This window comes from Maylandia zebra, linkage group LG7, assembly GCF_041146795.1.
Source record: "Maylandia zebra isolate NMK-2024a linkage group LG7, Mzebra_GT3a, whole genome shotgun sequence".
NCBI lineage: Eukaryota > Metazoa > Chordata > Actinopteri > Cichliformes > Cichlidae > Maylandia > Maylandia zebra.
The window spans coordinates 37,963,727-37,984,761 of NC_135173.1; the positions used below are offsets into that span (position 1 = coordinate 37,963,727).

Below are 21,035 nucleotides of genomic sequence, written 5' to 3' on the forward strand. Positions count from 1 at the left end.
ACATGCAAGCACAAGCGTGCATTATCATTTGGTCTCCATGTACATGTGTAAGTGTGTCGTTCTGGCTTTGCGTGGGTGTTGATGAGCATACAGCAAAAGCCAGGGTGTTTCCTGCATAGAGAAATTGTTGGTGCCACCCAACGATGTTTTAATCAGAGCCACCAGAATTTAGTTTCAATAATTATTTTAATTAATAATCAATTTGATTGAGTTTGCATGAAATTCAGAAGATATATGCAGCATAAAACTTGAATTATTATTTTTTGATTAGTGTGTGACCTAGAATGCAAATACTCTGCATATATACATTTATAATGGCCAATGATAAAATTGTCTTATTCCAAGGGAAAAAAACAACAACAAAGAAAACAAAAACAAAAAAAACCTCAGTTTTTGCAACCTTTGAATAAACATGTATTTCTAACTGATAAAATGAGCTACATGCTGTAATACTGTCTGACTATTGAAAATTAGAGATGCACTAAATGATCACCCAGCAACTACAATCATATGTATTTGACAGGCTGCGATGGGCTGATTAATCTTAGATAAAGATTCTGTGCTAATCCGTCATAGCTTGACATGCACTTGTCCAGAAATGTAACTAAATATAGGAAAATATGTCACAACAACTGCAATATCTGTGCTAGATGGAAATATGTCGTGCAAAAGACAAAAAATTAAACACAAATTGAATTATGTAAACTGCAAATGCCAACAGCCAATTATCTAACAATATATCATTTCCTATTTCCTCATTTTGATAGCACTGAAAATAAACGTAGGTGACTACAAAGTCTTTTAATGATTTATTTGAGCTGTTCTCTTTGTTGCAATATTAAAATGACTGTTGTGACATCAAATAAAATAAAAAAAAACAGGAAATGGGGGCACAAGTTTGAATGTATTTTGGATTTTTTTTCCTAATCTAGTCAGCAGGCCAGACTTCAAAATTATTGAATTATCAAATTATCAGATTTATTATCAAAATCTGGCAAGAAAATTGCAACTGATGCATGTCTACAGAAAATGTATGAATAATGTGCTGCACTTGCACTTGAGTTGTCTGCCATTCAGTATTCCCATATCACACTCTTTGTGAGAAACTATTTCAAAAACTGTACACTGGCATGTCCTCTTTGTTGTAAAGATGGGTCACTATCTTACATTTCACTTCGAGATGGATAAAGACATATTTTTGCTTTCAAGACAGGCACCAGTCCAGAGATTAATGCTCTAGTGATTACGTTATCAGTGTAGCTTTTTAGGTGTTTCCTACCGTGCACCATAAAAATGAACAAAATTATATGTCTTTTATCAAATAACACAATCTGGCAGCAATTTAAAGACCATTTCAGTGTAAAACCACCAATGAATTTAGCAGTGTTTTGCAAGTCATTTAGTTACATTTCCATTTTCCACCATTTGGCGGATAATGTGATGACAAATCCAACTGCTTTTAAATGATGAGTCTTTTACTTGGGTAATAGTATTAGTGTCAGGCAACTGGATTCCCTTTTACTTTCCATGGCCGACAACAAGTAAACAAGTACTTTATTGATGACTGTTTCCGACTGATTAGCTCCCTAATCCTAAACAAGATGTTGGGTGATCAACACCAATTCTGCCAGAATGAGGTTTGATACTGAACATCTGACATTTGCAAGATTAAACTAATCTGTTTCAACACTCTTTTCATAGAAAATGTCAGCCTTGCCTTCTTTGTGTAACACATCTTTCATTTTTAGTTATGAATGCTGAAGAAAATAATTTATTATAGGACTGTAAAGAGTTTATAAATATAAAATGACTAATATCTGTGCATGACTTCAAGTTTTACAGGCGCCTGGGCAGTGACAAAAGTAGAATTAGTCATACAGAAAGTGTCATTACACTTCACAGACATACCACAGCGTACATGTCTGTCCACAGGCTGCATTGAGTTGCTGTAATATCACACCAGCAGATGCAATTAAAGCCCTGAAGGGATTATTTCAAGCTTTAAAATAAAAGTGTGCCCTCAAGGCATTCAAACAACAATGTCTAGAGCCTGCACTATGAGGCTGCACCGTGAAACTTAAGCCTAACGTTAGCATTTCAATCCCTTATAGCTCCTACCTCCTAAATGGCCCAACTCCTGTGTGGAACAACACAAGCAGAACACACACAGGCCCAAGCTTTATCACACAATCCATCAGCTATTGAAGCCTTGTAAAATAAAAAGTTATGGAAAAAATAACAAAAATAAGATCACTAATAAAAAGCAAACAAAGGAGAGGGGCTTTAACGTAACTCTTTGTCGAACTATTTTCTATAAAATCTGCATTCTCCCCATCAACACAATGTATTAATCATTTGCTTTAATTCCGTCAGAACTGCACTGCATCTTTACCTTTATAGTGCTATGGGAAAAAGTGAGCGCTAAATTGGTTTCAAAGTTTTCCTTAACACATCTAAGCTTTGATTGGCGTTAGAGAGCCTTGATTGCTCCCCTAAGACCTTACATACAGTTCTTTTCTACAGCCATGGAGCCATGATGTCATGCAAAGTCCATCAAAGACCACAGCAGTGGAAGGGACCTTTATTACTCCCACAGAGAAAGGGGCTAAGGTCCACCTCTCTCTCTCTTTCACTTGAATGTGCTGTGTTTCAGGCTCCTAGCAACACAAACGCCTAAACACGATGTACTGAAAAGTGGCACATGACATCACGGCCGCCGCTCATTTATAATTTATTAAACGCGTGTTCCATTTCTTGTAAAACATTTACACCTTTTTCACATTTGTGTTGTTGAGTCCAGAAACAGTCGAGCTTAATGTGTATTTTGAAAGCCTTACTGTGAGACACTGGTCTGTTGTTGGTTTAGGATTTGCTGCGAGGTTTCAGTGGGAGGACAGAACCCAGAGGGGTACAGACTGCGTCTGGAAAATGGTAGCCAGCCATGGTTCTATGATAAAGAACCCCTTTTTCCCAACAGCCAGACAATTCTCCTCATTGTCACTGCAAGTGTGAACTGTGTTCCAACCACTATAATCCCTTCCATGTGTTTGGGTAGTTGCGGTGTCTGTGATCGGGGGACGGTCTGTCTTCTCAGTAAGTTCAAGCCTACAGACATAACCACTGATGAGTTTGATACTAAGAAGCACGACTACGGTTTGCCAACACACCCAGAGCATATAGCTCAAAAGATGTCTTGCAACCTCTCCCTTCATAGAACTCCAGAAAATATGAGTTGACAACCCTGGCAAAACCACGAAATAAAAGACAAAGTATGCGCTTCAAATAACACACAATATCTTTTATGTATAGTATGTTTGCTGACAATGCATGGTCCTCTTCACAGAGAAAGAACATAACCGCAGTATGTCATTGTGTCTGGATGCTCGGGACAGAGCTGAAGGGGAAGTACTGTTGTTCAAGATGTAAGAACTGGCTGATAATAAAGGACTGTCTCTCTCTTTACATGTGGTTAGCTTTTTTCTGAGGATGTGAGACTCCTGTATGAATAGGACTTTTGTTCATCTTCTCCCAAGCTTTCATCATGTTTTCAATTAAACCTTTGATGTAGAGGATAGTTAAACCTTGCTGCTTTTCATTTATACACTGTTTTTTATTGAAAAATATATAGCTTTTAGGGCAAAGTAGGTAAGCACGATTACCACCTGACCGTGCATGTCCATCTATAAATGTGATCTTTCTACTGGAAGATGCTGCTGAGTGCAGCTGATGGTCAAATAAGGTATTCTTGTGATTATTGTATTTTATAATACTACATATGCATGTATGATCATTAGAAAGAAAGTACAGTATATGCAGTTTGGTGTGTGTCCACGCCTGTGCATTGTGAGCCGTTAGCTTAGGCAGGGTCTCACACTGGTCTGGGCGGTTAAGTAGTGAAAAAGGCTGAGCTGTGACCTCGTTCCAGTTAACTGCTCCTGACAAAAGCAAGTCAGCCGAGTGTTAAGTCTAAGTGGCATATGCCGTCTGACTCAAATCACGTCTTATCAGATGTGCCGCGCCTCACGACCACAGGGCAGTGCCACCATCTTTATGCTCTAAGCCACTGCACTTTCAAATCAAACCACTGTTCCCCACCTTTGCTGAGCAGCAGCAAGAAGCCTCAACAATCTCGGTTATGGAATCACTCATAGTTAACCGTTTACAAGACCACCTGTACAGTTTGGGTTTGGGTGGCATTCGAAATATGTAAAACACAGGTGTCAACAATAACATTTTTGTTTTTCCTTTCTTTATTCTTTAGCATTAATGAAATGAGAATTTTTTTTTAAAGCTTTGCAATATAATGATAGTATGCAGATACACCTTAAGTTAAGCATAATACTTGTGTGTATACTGCTTCTCTTAGACAGACTAATCAAAAAAGTCAGCCAAAATGATATTTTTTCTTGTTATCTAAAGATATTTTAACATTACAAAAAATGTATTTTCATTATTTTTTGAATAATAAAGAAACAATTAAATCGCACCAGTACGGTAACCTTCGGTTTGTTGGACGCATTTGCCCTCACATCAACTGTTTCAACAAATGAACCACTACAGCACTGTAAATACTAAACCAGCTATAATTACTGTAAGTACAGTATTAAAACAGTTGGCACTAACTGAATCAGTTGTTACTGGTTCTTGACACAGCTACTAAAAATGGTGGGATTGGCTGTGAGGCGGTACAAAAATACCCCAGTATGCTGACACCACAGGATATTTTTCATGAATGCCATAATGTAAACATATTTTTAAGATTAATGTGTACACCTAAAAAGTTATATCAAAACACTAAAGAACGTGTAAAAGATTCATTGAGACAGAGCAGTTTTTCCCCACAACCTGGTACACTGACAGTTGCTTCAGTATATTTCATGATTTACTTTTAATTTTTCAGGCATCTGATTGGTTTATAATTGAGCTAACTGCTAACTAGCCGTTTTTGTTTCTCTGCTCAGTTGGTTGTTGTGTGGTCCTCAGTGTCATTCAGCTTTCTCAAGTCTCCTGTCCCACTATTGGACAAATTAAAAATCCACCATAGTCTAATATCAGCTCTCCACCCCCACACGTGTGCCTCACTATCATCACAATGTAAATCAGTGAAAAACATTGCAGGTTCAGCTGAACCCACCAAAGTGTTCTGCTAACTAAAAATTTCACCTGCAAATAAAGAATACCCCTCCAGGACAGAAATGGCAGTGCAGATGAAAGTGTTGGAATCATAAAGTGCCCAGGAATAAGAAGGAGAGGGTAGGGAGAAGGACGAGGGGCTTTCTAGCAATGAAAGATTTTGGCTGCTTTCACAAAGTGCTCCTAATCCACTCTAAACTCCATTACATGTGGGACACTTTCACTAAGAAGACACAGATAAGCTCAACAATAGCGAGGAGAGCCCATCCAAAAAAAATAAATAAAAAAATCAACAAACATAAAGAAGGGCAGCAACCACATTTTGGGGGGAAACTATTTCAATTTTAGATATGGCACCAAACTGAAACTGGGCCACTGTATGCTTTGATGTCTCAATTGTTTGCGTGTGTGCATTTAATAGCAAAGAAACCAAAGCTTATTGATGAAACAAAAATGACAGAGACAAAGGGAGAAAATGGAGATGTTGTGACAGAGACAAGGATAGAACAAGACTGGGAAAGTGGACAGCCAAAGAAAAAGGATGGATGAATAGAAAGAGACGAGAGTAAGATATGGCAGGGAAAAAATATGCCTCAGATATAGAAGTAAGAGTGACAGAGCTAAACTAGTGTGGAATCCCAGTTGAATAGGACTTGATTAACTGTGCCACAGGGTCAGAGCAGGGTCTCTGTCTGCTGGGGCCTGGCTTACGAAAATGATATGTGTGCATATATGTGTGAGTGTGCAAGTTTTGACTGTAATTTGCACTTTTGAAACATGTGACTGCAATTTGCAAGACACGATATACGTAAATGGTTTTTCTGGTTGGCTTAGGGCAGCTGCACTTCTCTGTGATCTGAAAGGGAGCACAGAGAAAACCTCATGAAACCTAGGATGAAGGCTTTCTGGTTTCTTACAGTATGAAAAATGTAGCATTAATGGGTGTTCATTTTGCCCTAAACACACTACAGCTTCTTGCTACGAGGCTTTTTTTCTTGATCTTGTGTAATAAATACAGTGCACACCTCACATTTACAGAGATCTGCTTTTGCCCCTCGTTAAAAATGGACAGTAGCAAAACTTTTGGTCAACAATATCTATATAGAAGAATTAAGAGTTGTAAAAGGTAGAAGGGCCATTAACTTAAATTTTTGCCTTTTGTAAGTGCCTCTTGTTGGCCCCAACAAAACAACCAGCTACTAGTAACTCACTTTTTTCCTCATTTATTTCTTTGTTTTTAATTTGAATTACAATTATAGAATATATGAAATCCACTTTATGGATATTGGATATATGGTAATGGATATTTAATTTCCTTCATCACATTTCTTCCAAAAATAGCTAACTTTAAAAAACATTTGTTAAAACGCACAATAATAAAATTACAAAGTAACTTAATGCATTTTGGAGTAACATCATATTTAAATCTATATGAGGAAACAGGTGGAATTGATTCTATTAATGTTGTAAATTTGCAATATTGTACTTTGCCTAAAATAAAAAAGCAACCCATGATGTGCATGACTCTCAAACCTCAAATGAAAATGTAATTAAAACTAATGAAAATCAGAATTTGGTCGATAATGAGAGATCTATAGTGCAAAAAACTGTCAGTTCTTTATTAAAACACAACATATAGACAGCAGTCTAAGTTCTCCAAACTTTTTCCTTTTGATACAAAAATAAACCACACTGTCCCTGCAGTGGTTCTACTGACATTTTGCAGACCACACACCTGTTGACCATTTTGGACATTTTGGATGTGAAAATCCTGCTGACAGTGTAAGATGTAGTGAATAAGGTCCCAGTCGCACCTGGCTTACAGACTGATCAGTGACCACCTAGCAACCGCTCACTGTGAGGGATAATTTAGCACTCCCTGACCACTTGCAAGTTGCTGAAGGTTGATCAAAAGTTGCTGGGAAGATAAGACCTGCATATTGCTTTCGCCTATAATTTGAATGAAAGTGATGGATCTGTCTACAAACACCGTCCAAGCTCTCCAAGCTGTACTGAAACTTTGAAAAGTGTGACATAAACCAGAAACGAAGACCATTTGCCTTCAAACCAAAAGTTTTGAAACATGCTGGCACAACTTCACAACTCGTTCTTTCGCACTTTCTTAGTAATACTGCTGCTTGGCCAATATTTGGCAAGCTTTTGCAAACAAACATGAGAAACTACAGACATTCATGGAACTCTGCTAGCAATTAAAGCTATCAGTAGGAGGTCTTCAGTCCAGCATCTTCTCTGTGACCAAATTCAAGGAAAAACTCCCTTTTAACAGGAAGAAACCTCCGGCAGAACCAGGCTCAGGGAGGGGCGGCCATCTGCTGCGACCGGTTGGGGTGAGAAACCTTTGGGCTAACCACGAGAGTTCCAGGTTTAAACTATTTCAGGTATTAGAAAGTGCAAGCAACAGCTATGGCTGTGAGTATCAAAGAAATATATCTTTTGGTTTATCAGAAAGTGAGCAGATAACTTGTTGTCAGTATGCTTACTAATCTCTATAAAATCATCCTTAAAATGTAAACTTTTAAAAGTGTCTCTTAACAGGCCTCACCTGGGGGCTAACGCTAGGACCGTAGCCCATGCCAGGTGAGTTCATGGAGTGAGGGCCCATGGGTGAGCTGATGACAGAGAAGGGTGAAGCCAGGCCATTCATTGGAGAGCTCAGCGTACTGATGGGAGAGTGGAGAGGGCCTGAGGGCCCCATGGACGTTGGGCTGAGTAGAGATGGGTGCATTCCACGGTGGGAGGTTGGTGATCCCAAGGGCGAAGAGGTCACCTGGCCTGATGAATCTGTTCAGGAAAAAAAACAAAAAACAGAAAGATTACACATTTTATCTTGACGATTCCAATGAGCAAAGAAAATCACTGATAATAAACACGGGTAATTCTTACCATCCCGTCATATTTTCTTATGATAATAAGGTCTTTTGAGTTTGCCTTCATAAGATTTTCAAAGCAAAATGAGACAGGAAAAACCTGATGCAAGGCTTCACAATTTGGACCAAAAAGCCACTTTGATAACTAAGTTTTGAATAAACACTCAGAATTCTTCAAAACAACGCTCTCACACTTGGTTTCTTCCAGCCAGGGTCGTTGGCACCGCAAGGCTAGCACATCTGGTAAAGTGTGAAGGCAGTTCTTTAATGTGAGTGCTGTGCAGGAAAATGGACAATTCAGCAAAAAACACTTAAGACAATTAAATCCAACAATCACCAATAGTGGAAAAACCACAAAGTCAGCGGCTGAACGGTTGTGGGTATGGGCAGAATGTCATGAAAAGCTTGTGTACATGAACCGGGTGTTGGTTTTCTTTACTCTGCTGTTTTTCTCCACCATCATTTTTGATGGATTAACATATCCTGGGAAACTTACAAGTAATGTACCAACCATAAATGGACATAGTTTCCAGGTCTGAAAAGTGAAGCCAGCGTAAAAGTGCCTTAAACTCATGTAGTTCCAAAAAAGACTTGTGGTTGCTTAGAAGTGTATGGAAAGTGACATTCGGCTTTCTTAATCTGCAACTTCATTAAACACTTTCCTGATGAGTCTCACCTGCTAGTCTCAGGTCAAACTGAACAGAAGATTAAATCCATTTGTTCAACTGTGGTCCGTCTAAGAGTCACAAAGGAGAATAATCCAGGAAAGGCTTGCTAGCTAATGATTTGTCAACCATAAATCATTAGCCAGCGAGTGCACAGTTTCACAATCTCATTCATCCCTAAGTCACTACATCTGGTTTCCAAGATGGCTATGGCCAAAAAGCTGAAATCACAGATTTAAGTGGGACTTCACAAACCAGTAGGTGATGTCCTGGTGGCAAGATACCCCTTTTAAACTGTCTATGGTCTTCTCTTTAACAGTCAATCCTGTTCCCAGCTATGTGTATAATGCTTAACACAAAGAGCAGAGCACACCGTGAAGTAAAGGCAAACGTAGATATACAATGAGACAAAGGAAAGAAACAAGTGTGACATTAAAAGAAATAAAACACAGTAGAGACTTATGGATATGGGGGGCCATGGATGTGGTAAACACTTAAAAAGACTGTATAACTTTACAAAGCAGTTCTGCTGCTCTCTCACAGACTGCTTCGTTCTGGTAAACTGAAGTCCTTCCTTGAGGCATCTACGAGGTCAGGGATATACACTGGATTTATATTGCATATAGCTTATGAATGGGGTAGTAGTGGGCTCAGGAAAATGACAAGCATGACCTTGCACCACAGCTGAGGAGAATCCTGCAGTGACTGAGACTGAAGTCAGAATGATAAGGATAAGGTCATGTGTACAAAAGCTCATCTGCGCTCACAGCCCCCCCAATCATCAGAGCTACTCTTTATCTTGACTGAGCTTTCCATCTTTCCATCAGCTGTCAACACAGAAGATATGAGACAGGTGAGAACATTAGCAAAGAAGTACTGATATGCTGTGCTATGTCACTGAGACTTTGGCAACTTTGTTGTATGTGTACTGATAACAAACCTCCTGTCTCAACTTTCAACACTGCAGTTCAGTCTTGCATACTTTCCATTTATGACTGAGCCTGCCTTTGCTTCCATCATTCTTTTTTATAATCTCACATCCATCGACCCCATTTTTATTCATTAAATGTCCCACAAAGGGACACACCGTTAAGACACACCAGCTTTTTGAACATAAATGTATTTATAGACATTATAATTTATCAAACAACAGTGGCCTTATCAGTAACTGATTCACATAATTAGTTTTGCAAGCAAAATGCTGAACAATTAAATGTTGCAAAAATGTCCATGAATAATAATAATAATAACAATAATAATAACAATAACAATAATAATAATAGTGACATATCTCAGTGTCTCCAAAGACATTCCCTCATTTTTGTATTTTAATTTACAACAATTTCTCAATCCATTTTTATAGCTGGCATTAGAGAGCTGAGGTTCACATCAGTTTCTCTGTTGTCCTTAAATACCCTCCTTTATACCCTGTCCTATTTTGACACTGCAAGTTCACTCTGTCTGCTCTCTGCAGTGGGAGCATGGACACATGTTATGTAATGAGTTGGAGTGTGGCTTGTCTATCACGCTCCCACATTTTGTACGTGACCAGGTTCCTCTATTTTCTGCACAGTGGAAAAAAGCAGATAGCTAAACTAGTTAAAGGCAGAGATTAGCAACTTTAGTTTCTTTTAGGAATTCTCCCCATCCTTTTTATTGCTACGTAGCCAAAGTAACAGCCATACAAACTCAAATAATTTAAAGAAAAATGCTACAAAATACATTTGCAGGAGCACTGGTTTTAGCAGCACTCTGCACTGAGTACCAGTGCAGTTTTCAGCTGAGTCAAACCAAATACTTCCTGCACATCTTGCTTGACTCAAAAGAACTTCCTGTTAGAAACGACACACACACACACCCACACAGAAACACCCTATCCTTTGGAAAATAAACAAACAGACTTGTTAAAAAAGGGGCTAATAACAGCTCTGTATCTAGCTATGTTACTTCAGTGTTGGATCCCATGACTGATACTTCTTGAGCTTCTATCTGTATGATTAGATTTTTTCCTCCAAAAATATGTGCCCACACACACATAGCTCCAAAATAATTCCCATAACCCTTCTCCAACTGGGTTTCAATTCAAGCAGATAAAACGAGAGGCGGTATTAGAGTTGCCAATCTGCCATTGTAGCTCTCAGTGGGGGTGGAGGGTAGGGGAGAGTGGGACTCAGCAAACAGAATCCCAGCAAGGCCCCACCTAGAGGGGGGGATGACAGAGACAGGCTGGGAGGTAGATCCGCCTGTTATGTCTCTTTTTTCCCCTCCCATTCATTCTTTATGTCCCTCTTTCTTCCGACAGCTTTTGGAGAAGAGGAAAATCCAAAGAAGAACACTTTTCCCCTCTAATGTTCCCCCTCTTTATGACCAAGCAGCGAACCATGTGGTCACACTGGATTGTATGTGGATGGTCTTGTTTGGACAAAGCTCCCAGAACATAAAGATTTCTCAATGCGAAATATCTGTGTGTGCGTTTGAGTGTACAGTATGCGTGTGTATGTTTACTCTTGTTGGAGTTGGGTTGCCAGTGTAGGATTACAGCAGGATGAAAAGGACTCTGTCCTAATCCTCCCCGGAGAGGAAAGCAGAAGAGAAAATTAGGGTAGAGGAGACAAGGAAAGAAAGGATAAGGAAACAAATAATGGTTGTAAGGACAGAAGAGTGGAGAAGAAGAAAAAAAGCAGAAAGGAAGATCCAATGAGAGAAGGGGAATCAAGAAGAAACAAAACAAGAAGAATGACAGAAGAAAGGAAAGAAATGACTAGACTGGACAAGAAAAGTAAGCAAGGAGCAAGATGGAAATAAGGTTCCTCTGTACATACACAAGACATGTGCATTTAGGTTTAAATTAAGCTTTGCCAAGTTCTCCTTTGAGATAAAGTCCCGGCTCACACAACAAGATCTCAAATTCCAGTTTCTGTTATCAGTTAACTATAAAAATACAACTCAAAGAATCTCTGTAAAATCTTCAACCAACACTTTGACTTTAAGCCCAACTAATCAAGGAAAAAGAAGTGGAGAAAAAAAAAAAGGGGGGGGGGGGGGGGGGGCAGCATTGCCACTCCTGCCTGCGTTTCTTCATATAGCCAATTCCATCTTAACCTGTTAAACTGGAAATGGGAATATGCATCGTGAGCAGTCTTGGAAAAACAACCTCTGGCAGCCGTTTGCACTGTATGCAAGATATGAAATAAACCTGTTCAAAAGATAAGAGTGACTGTAAAGCCAATCACTGAAAAAGGGCAGGGCAGGTAAGAGCAAAAATAAAAATTAAGATAAGACTTTATTGAATCCATGACGGGGATTTTTTTGTGTTACCTCAGCTCAGGTACAGATATCAAAATACAAATAAGTACAATCAATGAAAAAAATAAGTAAGATAATACATTATATACAACGGTAGCACACACAGTATGTGATTATGGATATGGTTGTGGAACTATGCAAGACATAAACTATATAGCTTAACATAACTATTGTACCACTACTATTCCTATGTACAGGGAGTGCAGAATTATTAGGCAAGTTGTATTTTTGAGGAATAATTTTATTATTGAACAACAACCATGTTCTCAATGAACCCAAAAAACTCATTAATATCAAAGCTGAATGTTTTTGGAAGTAGTTTTTAGTTTGTTTTTAGTTTTAGCTATTTTAGGGGGATATCTGTGTGTGCAGATGACTATTACTGTGCATAATTATTAGGCAACTTAACAAAAAACAAATATATACCCATTTCAATTATTTATTTTTACCAGTGAAACCAATATAACATCTCCACATTCACAAATATACATTTCTGACATTCAAAAACAAAACAAAAACAAATCAGCGACCAATATAGCCACCTTTCTTTGCAAGGACACTCAAAAGCCTGCCATCCATGGATCCTGTCAGTGTTTTGATCTGTTCACCATCAACATTGCGTGCAGCAGCAACCACAGCCTCCCAGACACTGTTCAGAGAGGTGTACTATTTTCCCTCCTTGTAAATCTCACATTTGATGATGGACCACAGGTTCTCAATGGGGTCCAGATCAGGTGAACAAGGAGGCCATGTCATTAGTTTTTCTTCTTTTATACCCTTTCTTGCCAGCCACGCTGTGGAGTACTTGGACGCGTGTGATGGAGCATTGTCCTGCATGGAAATCATGTTTTTCTTGAAGGATGCAGACTTCTTCCTGTACCACTGCTTGAAGAAGGTGTCTTCCAGAAACTGGCAGTAGGACTGGGAGTTGAGCTTGACTCCATCCTCAACCCGAAAAGGCCCCACAAGCTCATCTTTGATGATACCAGCCCAAACCAGTACTCCACCTCCACCTTGCTGGCGTCTGAGTCGGACTGGAGCTCTCTGCCCTTTACCAATCCAGCCACGGGCCCATCCATCTGGCCCATCAAGACTCACTCTCATTTCATCAGTCCATAAAACCTTAGAAAAACCAGTCTTGAGATATTTCTTGGCCCAGTCTTGACGTTTCAGCTTGTGTGTCTTGTTCAGTGGTGGTCGTCTTTCAGCCTTTCTTACCTTGGCCATGTCTCTGAGTATTGCACACCTTGTGCTTTTGGGCACTCCAGTGATGTTGCAGCTCTGAAATATGGCCAAACTGGTGGCAAGTGGCATCTTGGCAGCTGCATGCTTGACTTTTCTCAGTTCATGGGCAGTTATTTTGCGCCTTGGTTTTTCCACACGCTTCTTGCGACCCTGTTGACTATTTTGAATGAAACGCTTGATTGTTCGATGATCACGCTTCAGAAGCTTTGCAATTTTGAAACTGCTGCATCCCTCTGCAAGATATCTCACTATTTTTGACTTTTCTGAGCCTGTCAAGTCCTTCTTTTGACCCATTTTGGGGACTGCAAAGCTCTCCAGCGAGTAGTGCGGTGCTCTGAGCGGATAATTGGAGGTGAGCTTCCCTCCCTCCAAGACATCTACAGGAAGCGCTGCCTGAGGAAAGCGGGGAGGATCATCAAGGACTCCAGTCACCCCAGCCATAAACTGTTCAGACTGCTTCCATCAGGAAGGAGGTTCTGCAGCATCCGGTCCCGTACCAGCAGACTGAGAGACAGCTTCTTCCACCAGGCCATCAGACTGCTGAACACGTCATAGACACCTCAGCTTCACTACTGGAACTTCAACATTATGCACTCCACACTGTATATAAATGCCACTTGTTTTGCACATATTCAACTCTGTATATTTTATATATTTTATTATTATTATTATTATTATTTTTTTTTTTTTTTTTTTTTACTATTTAATTTGTAAAAATGTGGACACACACACACACACACACACACACACACACACACAGGAAAATATTTAGTATACACATCCAGAAATGCATACACTATTATATATTGTACATATATTTATTAGTTTCAGGTTGGCCATTCTTGTATTTTGCTCGTTTGTGTTGTTGTGTTTGCACATCTCTGTTGCTTGTGGGGCTCGCACACAAGAATTTCACTCGCATGTGCTGTGCCAGTGTGCCTGCACATGTGATGTGACAATAAAAGTGATTTGATTTGATTTTGCCAAAGGAAAGGACGTTGCCTAATAATTATGCACACCTGATATAGGGTGTTGATGTAATTAGACCACACCCCTTCTCATTACAGAGATGCACATCACCTAATATGCTTAATTGGTAGTAGGCTTTCGAGCCTATACAGCTTGGAGTAGGACAACATGCATGGAGAGGATGATGTGGACAAAACACTCATTTGCCTAATAATTCTGCACTCCCTGTATAGACATGTACACACACACACATGTGCACACTAAATATACATTTGTATACATATACATACATATATACCTGTGCATGTCCATACACATAGAAGGTCCATTATGCATGAAGTGGTGACCGTGGATGTTCACAGTGTCCAGTGAGTCATGACATCGTGATTGAGGAGTAATAGAGTCTAACTGCTGTTGGGATGAATGATCTGTGAAAGCGCTCCTTCCTGCAGCGAGGGTGTTTCAGTCTCTGACTAAAGGAGCTGCTTAGCACACTCACAAACTCATGCAGTGAGTATGTGAGTGTGAAGCATACTGAAGCATTCGCGAAATGAGTGGCATCTGCCTCTCTTCATTGGCAGTGAGGCGGTGGAGAGGGTGAGCAGTTTTAAATTCTTGGGGGTAACTGTGACCGAGGACCTGTCCTGGGGCAACCATATCACCTCAGTTGTACGGAAGGCCCAACAGTGCCTCTACTACCTGAGGAGACTGCGGAGCGCACACATTCCCAGATCTCTGATGTTGAACTTCTACAACTGTGCCATCAGCAGCGTTCTGACGTATGGATTTCTAGTGTGGTTCCCCAGCTGCACCAAGGCCGATCAGCAAGCACTCCAGCGGGTGGTGAAAGAAGCTGGCAGAATTATTGGAACAAGTCTGCCAGAGATCAGTAATATCTTCCCCACTCGCTGTCTGAGGAGGGTGCACAGTATCCTGCGGGACCAACATCACCCTGCGCGCCACCTTTTCCATCTGCTGCCCTCAGGGAGAAGGTACAGGTCTATACAGGCCAGAACATCCAGACTGGCCAACAGCCTGTATCCACAGGCTGTGAGGCTCCTGAACTCTCTGCCCCCCTCTCACGGACAATAACCATATCCAACTTCTTAATAGCAATGAACTGGTCTGCATTGGTGCATCATATCTTTATTCTCTTCCCCCTCCCTCTTTCTTAAATAGATAACTATCATATATCTGATATCATATCTCACAGTACAATAATATTGAATGGGTTGCATTGTTGTATTTTGTCATGTTTCTCAGGTCTTTGTCTGAATTTCTACGAACATTATTGCTAAGGATTGTCTTATTGCATTGGAGTCACACTGGGTTAAATATGTACACTTGGGTTTTAAGGGGTATTTATTATTTTCTTCTTTTTTTTTGGGTTGTATGGAAGCCCCAAACGCAATTTCATTGTTCTTGACAATGACAATAAATAAATAAATACTAAATACTAAATACTAAATCTGTCCAGGTTCTCTTAGCGTCAACTTAGAAAAAAGGGTGACTCACAGCTGTAAGCCACTTAGAGCGTTGCCGACTGCAGGCTCTCCCTGCCAATTTGTCAAAATCGCTGGGCACACAAAAACAAGTGACAGCTACAAATAAGCAAATTAGAGCTTGTTTTGCTGACAGAGACAAAGTTCTCCACTTATCACCTCTCCACTTCATTCAAAAGTCTCCTACATCTAAACAATGCCTCCCTCCCTTTAGCTTTCCTTTCTTGCTCTTTCGTTCTACTGTTGAGTGTTATTACAAGGGGGAAATTTTGCCAATTTATTATCTAGCTGTTACTCACTTGTGTGTTTAAAGATGATAAACGGATGAGAATCAGATAAGAAGGGATAATGAGATGACAGATCAATGCAAAAACAGGAACATGTTGGAAGCAACCTGTTTACATTTTTTCTGACAGGTGAGCTGCTGCAGTTGTGATTAATGACCACCCTCTCTCCAGAAAAAAAAACGACACCATCTGTTATCTGCACAACAGCACTGGTGTAAACAGTACAAAGAATTTCTGGTCTGTACAGGATTAAAGTGAGTGGGATGTTAAAAGGGGTGCGATTTAACTGGCGCGGAGATGGGTTTGGTTGCTAGCACACGCTAGACAGCACATTTTATTCATTCGTGTAAGCTAACAAATTGTTTTGTAATTTTAGACAGCAGGGGCAAAATCCCATTCATATAGTCTCATTCTAACAGTCAATATTTTAATTTAATCACCTTTACTTCCATAAATTTAACCACTCCTACTCTGGAGAAATCTATAACTTATATTGCACCATATGAAGTTGCGCTTAAATTTTGGATGGTTGCTCCATTTGCTGGTAGTTGAAATCATGTCTCAGAGGTACAGGTATTCAAATATAAAGAAATCCTAACCATGTGGACCTATTTGGAACTGTTCAGAGCACCTTGTTCAATTCATGCCGCAAAGAGATAAGCCAGTTCTAAATGGTAAAAGGGGGATTAACGCAGTGCTAGCAAGGTTTACCTGATAAAACATCTGATGAGTTTACTTATCTACATTGTGCGTACATCTTGGATTTAAACATTTTCAAAGCATCTCAAACAACATGCTGGATCAGTCTGCTTGTTAGCATTAAAGTAAAACAATCAAGCAGGAAAAAAACCCTCGCCGTTCAATTTTCAGCAGCTGATGCACATAAGAACTTGTGACAACATGAAAAGATAAGCAACCACTGTTCTCACATAAAGACTACAAATAACTCAGCTGCCTTCAGAGCTAACACCATTGGTTGCATTCCCTAACGAGCCCATGAGATTGTGTTGCCCCTGCCACCAGCAAGGGATGATGCATTATAGATGGAAAGTGCACCACTATAGTCGGAACAATCCTGAGAGCCGATGAAAAGTGTGTCTTTCCTTTCTTTAGACTGCTGTCTCACAAATGACTTCTCTGGCTTCATATGCTTGTCCTCTCAGCGTCTCATTCACCTTACTTCGGAACAACCTGTTTTGTCTAACCTTTTTAAAAACACATTCACAATCATAGCCATGTGCCTATACAGAGGCAGACAGATGCTCATTTTTCATTCCATGCCTAACTCTGCTCCTCTATTATTCATCTACTAGTGCCACAGTGGAGATTTAGTATAACGCAAGGGTGTGGGATGCTACAAAAACAGAAAGCGAGAACAGATAAATCTCAGTAAATCACATACTTTATGTCCAGTTGCCTTTTAGCTATTAAATCTCCTGAATCATCATCAACAGAATTGACTGTCAGTAGACAAAAATCATAATGCTCTCTCTCTTTCTGTGTTTGTGCATACACCACTGCCAATTTTAGTTTAATACCTCTATAGCTTGTGTCCAATCCCATATTCTCTGAAGACTTTGTTCAGTCTTTCAGTGCAGAAAAAAATGCAAAAACAAACAAAAAAAATATCCAAATGGGCTTGATGTAGACCCTTTGCACAGACGACGTGCTTTCTATACTAACCGTGATTGGCTATGGCTAAGTTGGGGAATGATGGCATAGGTGAGAGACCGGCCAGGAAACAAATGATCATTACACAGACCGACTTTGCAATAAACGAAGCAGTCATGAGTCACTTGCACCTACACTGTGGCACTTTAGTAAACTGCAGCTCCAAAGAAAAAACTGGATAAAAGGGTGGCATGTTAACAATAACACGGGCCCTGTTTTTAATGCACCCCTCTACCCCACACCTTCTGTTGATTTGAGGCACCAAGCAGTATTTTTTTTCCCTTTTTCTTTCTTTTTTTAAATTCTTCGGAACAACGTTTTAGGACATCGTCTAGGTGAGTCACTTTTGAAAAGCACAGAGCGGCACAGAGCGAAGCCGGAATGAAACACTAGTCATTAGCATTTCTCCGGATGTGTTCAGGAAGAAGAGAGAAGAGGAAAAAAGAGATTCAACGAAATAACCCAGGAGATTCAGTGGGCTGTGGAAAAAAAAAACAGAGCCCAAAATAACATGGGAGTTGGTATTACGGTTTCATTTTTAGAGTTTTTACTGCTGATGTCTCTATTGCCATGACGACAGCGGGCTGATATTTTTCTCAGTCTTCCATAAACCACTTTGTGTATGCGCTTCAAAAACTAGATCATTATTCATTGTTCTTTTTTCTCCATTAAGCTTCACACTTTCTGTGTGCGCGCATGTGTGCTCATTAATTGGGAAATGTCTGTCTACTGTTTTCCACTACATAAACAGACTAATCTGGTGCCCTCAGTTATGTCCAAAGTGTAAATATCTGAGTCTGATATGTTTACTCTGTAGATAGGAGAGAGGAAGTGGGGCTGTGTGTGTGTGTGTGTGTGTGTGTGTGTGATGGTGTGTGTGTGTGTGTGTGTGTGTGTGTGTGAGTGAGAGAGGGTGTGTGTGTTTATTGTGTATAAAAGATGGTGTAGGGAGCAAGCTTGTGATTGGCTGATGAAATATCAACTGGTTATGCATATAATCGGCGCACACTACTAAAAAAGGTTTTGTTTTACAAACTTATTATGTTCATAAAATTTCTGAAATTTGGATGGAAAAAAATCCTATTCGCATTTTCCACTAGTAAACAACCTGTTCTGGCTCTAGAGCATAAAAAAAAATCTGAAAACTTCTGTTTGCAGTGATGCAAAAAATATGGATAAGCGAGGAGTTTTCATATATCTAATAAAAATGTAAGTAAGCAAGTAATTTAAGCTATAAATAAAAGCACTAGCTGTTCATATAGCATTGTGGTGTGGTGATTAACACTGTTGCTTCACATCAAGAAGGTCCTCGGTCTAAAACAGCATACTCCAGCTTCCTCCGACAGTCCAAAGATGTGGACTTAGATTAATTAGTGTGTCTAAATTGCCCAACAATGTGAATGGTTGTCTGTCTCTCTCTATTAGCCCCACGACAGGCTGGTGACTTGGTGTGCCCGCCTCTCACCGTAGGGCAGTTGGGATAAGCTCCACCAATCATTAGTTATTATTAATCTCTGACTCTCTTTCACAGTGTCTTTTGTTCTGTCTTCCTCCCTTCACCTCCAACCAGTTTCGGAACATGGCCGCCCCTCCCTGAGCCTGGTTCTGCCGGAGGTTTCTTCTTGTTAAAAGGAAGTTTTTCCTTTCCACTGTCACCAAGTGCTTGCTCAAAGGGGACCTTTTGATTGTTGCTGCTTTCTCTCTATTAGGGGCGACCATGGTTCAGGGGGTTGGGAAGCTCATCTGTACCCGGAAGGTTGCCGGTTCGATCCCCCAGCTCTCTCTGTCCTGGTCGTTGTGTCCTTGGGCAAGACACTTTACCCTACTGGTGCTGGGCAGAGGGGCCGATGGCGCGATATGGCAGCCTTCTGTCAGTCTGCCCCAGGGCAGCTGTGGTTACAACTGTGGTCTGCCTGCACCAGTGTGTGAATGTGAGAATGAATGAATAGTGGAACTGTAAAGTGCTTTGGGTGCCTAGAAAAGCGCTATATGAGTGGTTCTTAACCTTGTTGGAGGTACCGAACCCCAGCAGTTTCATATGCGCAGTCACTGAACCCCTCTTTAGTGAAAAATAAAATATGATGTTTTTCAAATTCAAGACATAGATATGCTTTTTACTAGTGCACAAAATGAGCCGTGCATGTCACGGTGGAGGCTCTGCCGAACCCCTGAGATCGACTCACCGAACCCCTAGGGTTCGATCGAACCCAGGTTAAGAACCACTGACCTATATAAATGCAATCCATTATTATTATTCTAACGTCTTCACCTTACAATATAAAGCTCCTTCAGGCAAATGTTGTTATTATTTAGCGCCATATATATAAAGGGAAGCAGAAGAGAACGTTCACTAAATAATCACTGGTGAAACAAATAGTTAGTCATTATATTGTAGCTAATTGAAGCAGATTTTTAAAAATAATACTTATTTTCAAATTACAAATATTTTACCCTGAAATAAACCCTCTTTCTTCTGTTGACGTGAACTTGGCCTTGTGTTTTCCAGTGGGATTGATGCAATAAATGAGTCAATAAATAATAACAGAATTTATGTATTATGTACTTCTTGTAAATCTTAGTGGAAAGCTTTGTAAGCATTTATAACTTAAAAATAGTTTGGATGGTATTTCTCACACACGCCTCAGTGTTACCTCTTTAACGCTGTCTTACTTTTAGAAACGAGTGGTTGCAGACAAAAGAATCTTATCAGCATCTCTGCTGACTATGAATTTAGAAAGGTGTATTATAGGCTCATTAAATGGGTTTTTGTTCTTAGTCCTTTGTTTCCTGTGGTCTTTGTGCTCATTATGCTCCTTGCACAATTAACACTATGCTACAAGATAAAACAAAATACCATGTTTACATGTTTTTGTCATCTCAGTTTTTATTAGTCAAGTCCTCCATCCTCAATACAGTAAGTGAGGATTGAGGACAGTGCAAGAAGCCACATGGTGATCAAGGAACTAGATGATATGATCAGACAGGCCAGCTGCAACTATACCTCGATCTTTATGACAGTGCTAATCAAAAGTATCCAGACTCTCTTTATACTGTCTGTTTAAGCCCACATCTGCTGGGATTCATGAACCAACTTGTAGATTAAACAAGAGAGTGTAGGAGCAACAGATAAAGGCCTTAATGTGGGATAAGTGGCAGAAAAGAACCAAAACAGGCCACCCATAATTTCACAGTAGGTGGGCTGCTAACAGCCATCATTTGATACACTGTGTTGATATAACCCGCTTCTTTTTGCCTGCTGAAACAACTGCCCTCATTAAAGACTTAATTCTCTCCCTCCCACCTCCCTTTTACTCTTTTCTGTCTCTCACAGGCTTTATTTTCCTCCCATTTCAGTTCATTTCCCTGATA

The 21,035-nt window shown here is 40.0% G+C and overlaps 1 protein-coding gene across 4 annotated transcripts in view; it reads right to left on the reverse strand.

Annotated features, from left to right (window-relative positions):
- The window catches only part of rxraa (retinoid X receptor, alpha a), a 112,429-nt gene that overhangs the window by 37,240 nt on the left and 54,154 nt on the right, over positions 1 to 21,035 (reverse strand). For all 4 annotated transcript variants that reach the window (XM_076886326.1, XM_076886327.1, XM_076886329.1 and 1 more), the window contains exon 3: positions 7,697 to 7,935. In XM_076886326.1, the coding sequence (XP_076742441.1) occupies positions 7,697 to 7,935 (239 nt within the window). The remainder of the gene's footprint in view (positions 1 to 7,696; positions 7,936 to 21,035) is intronic.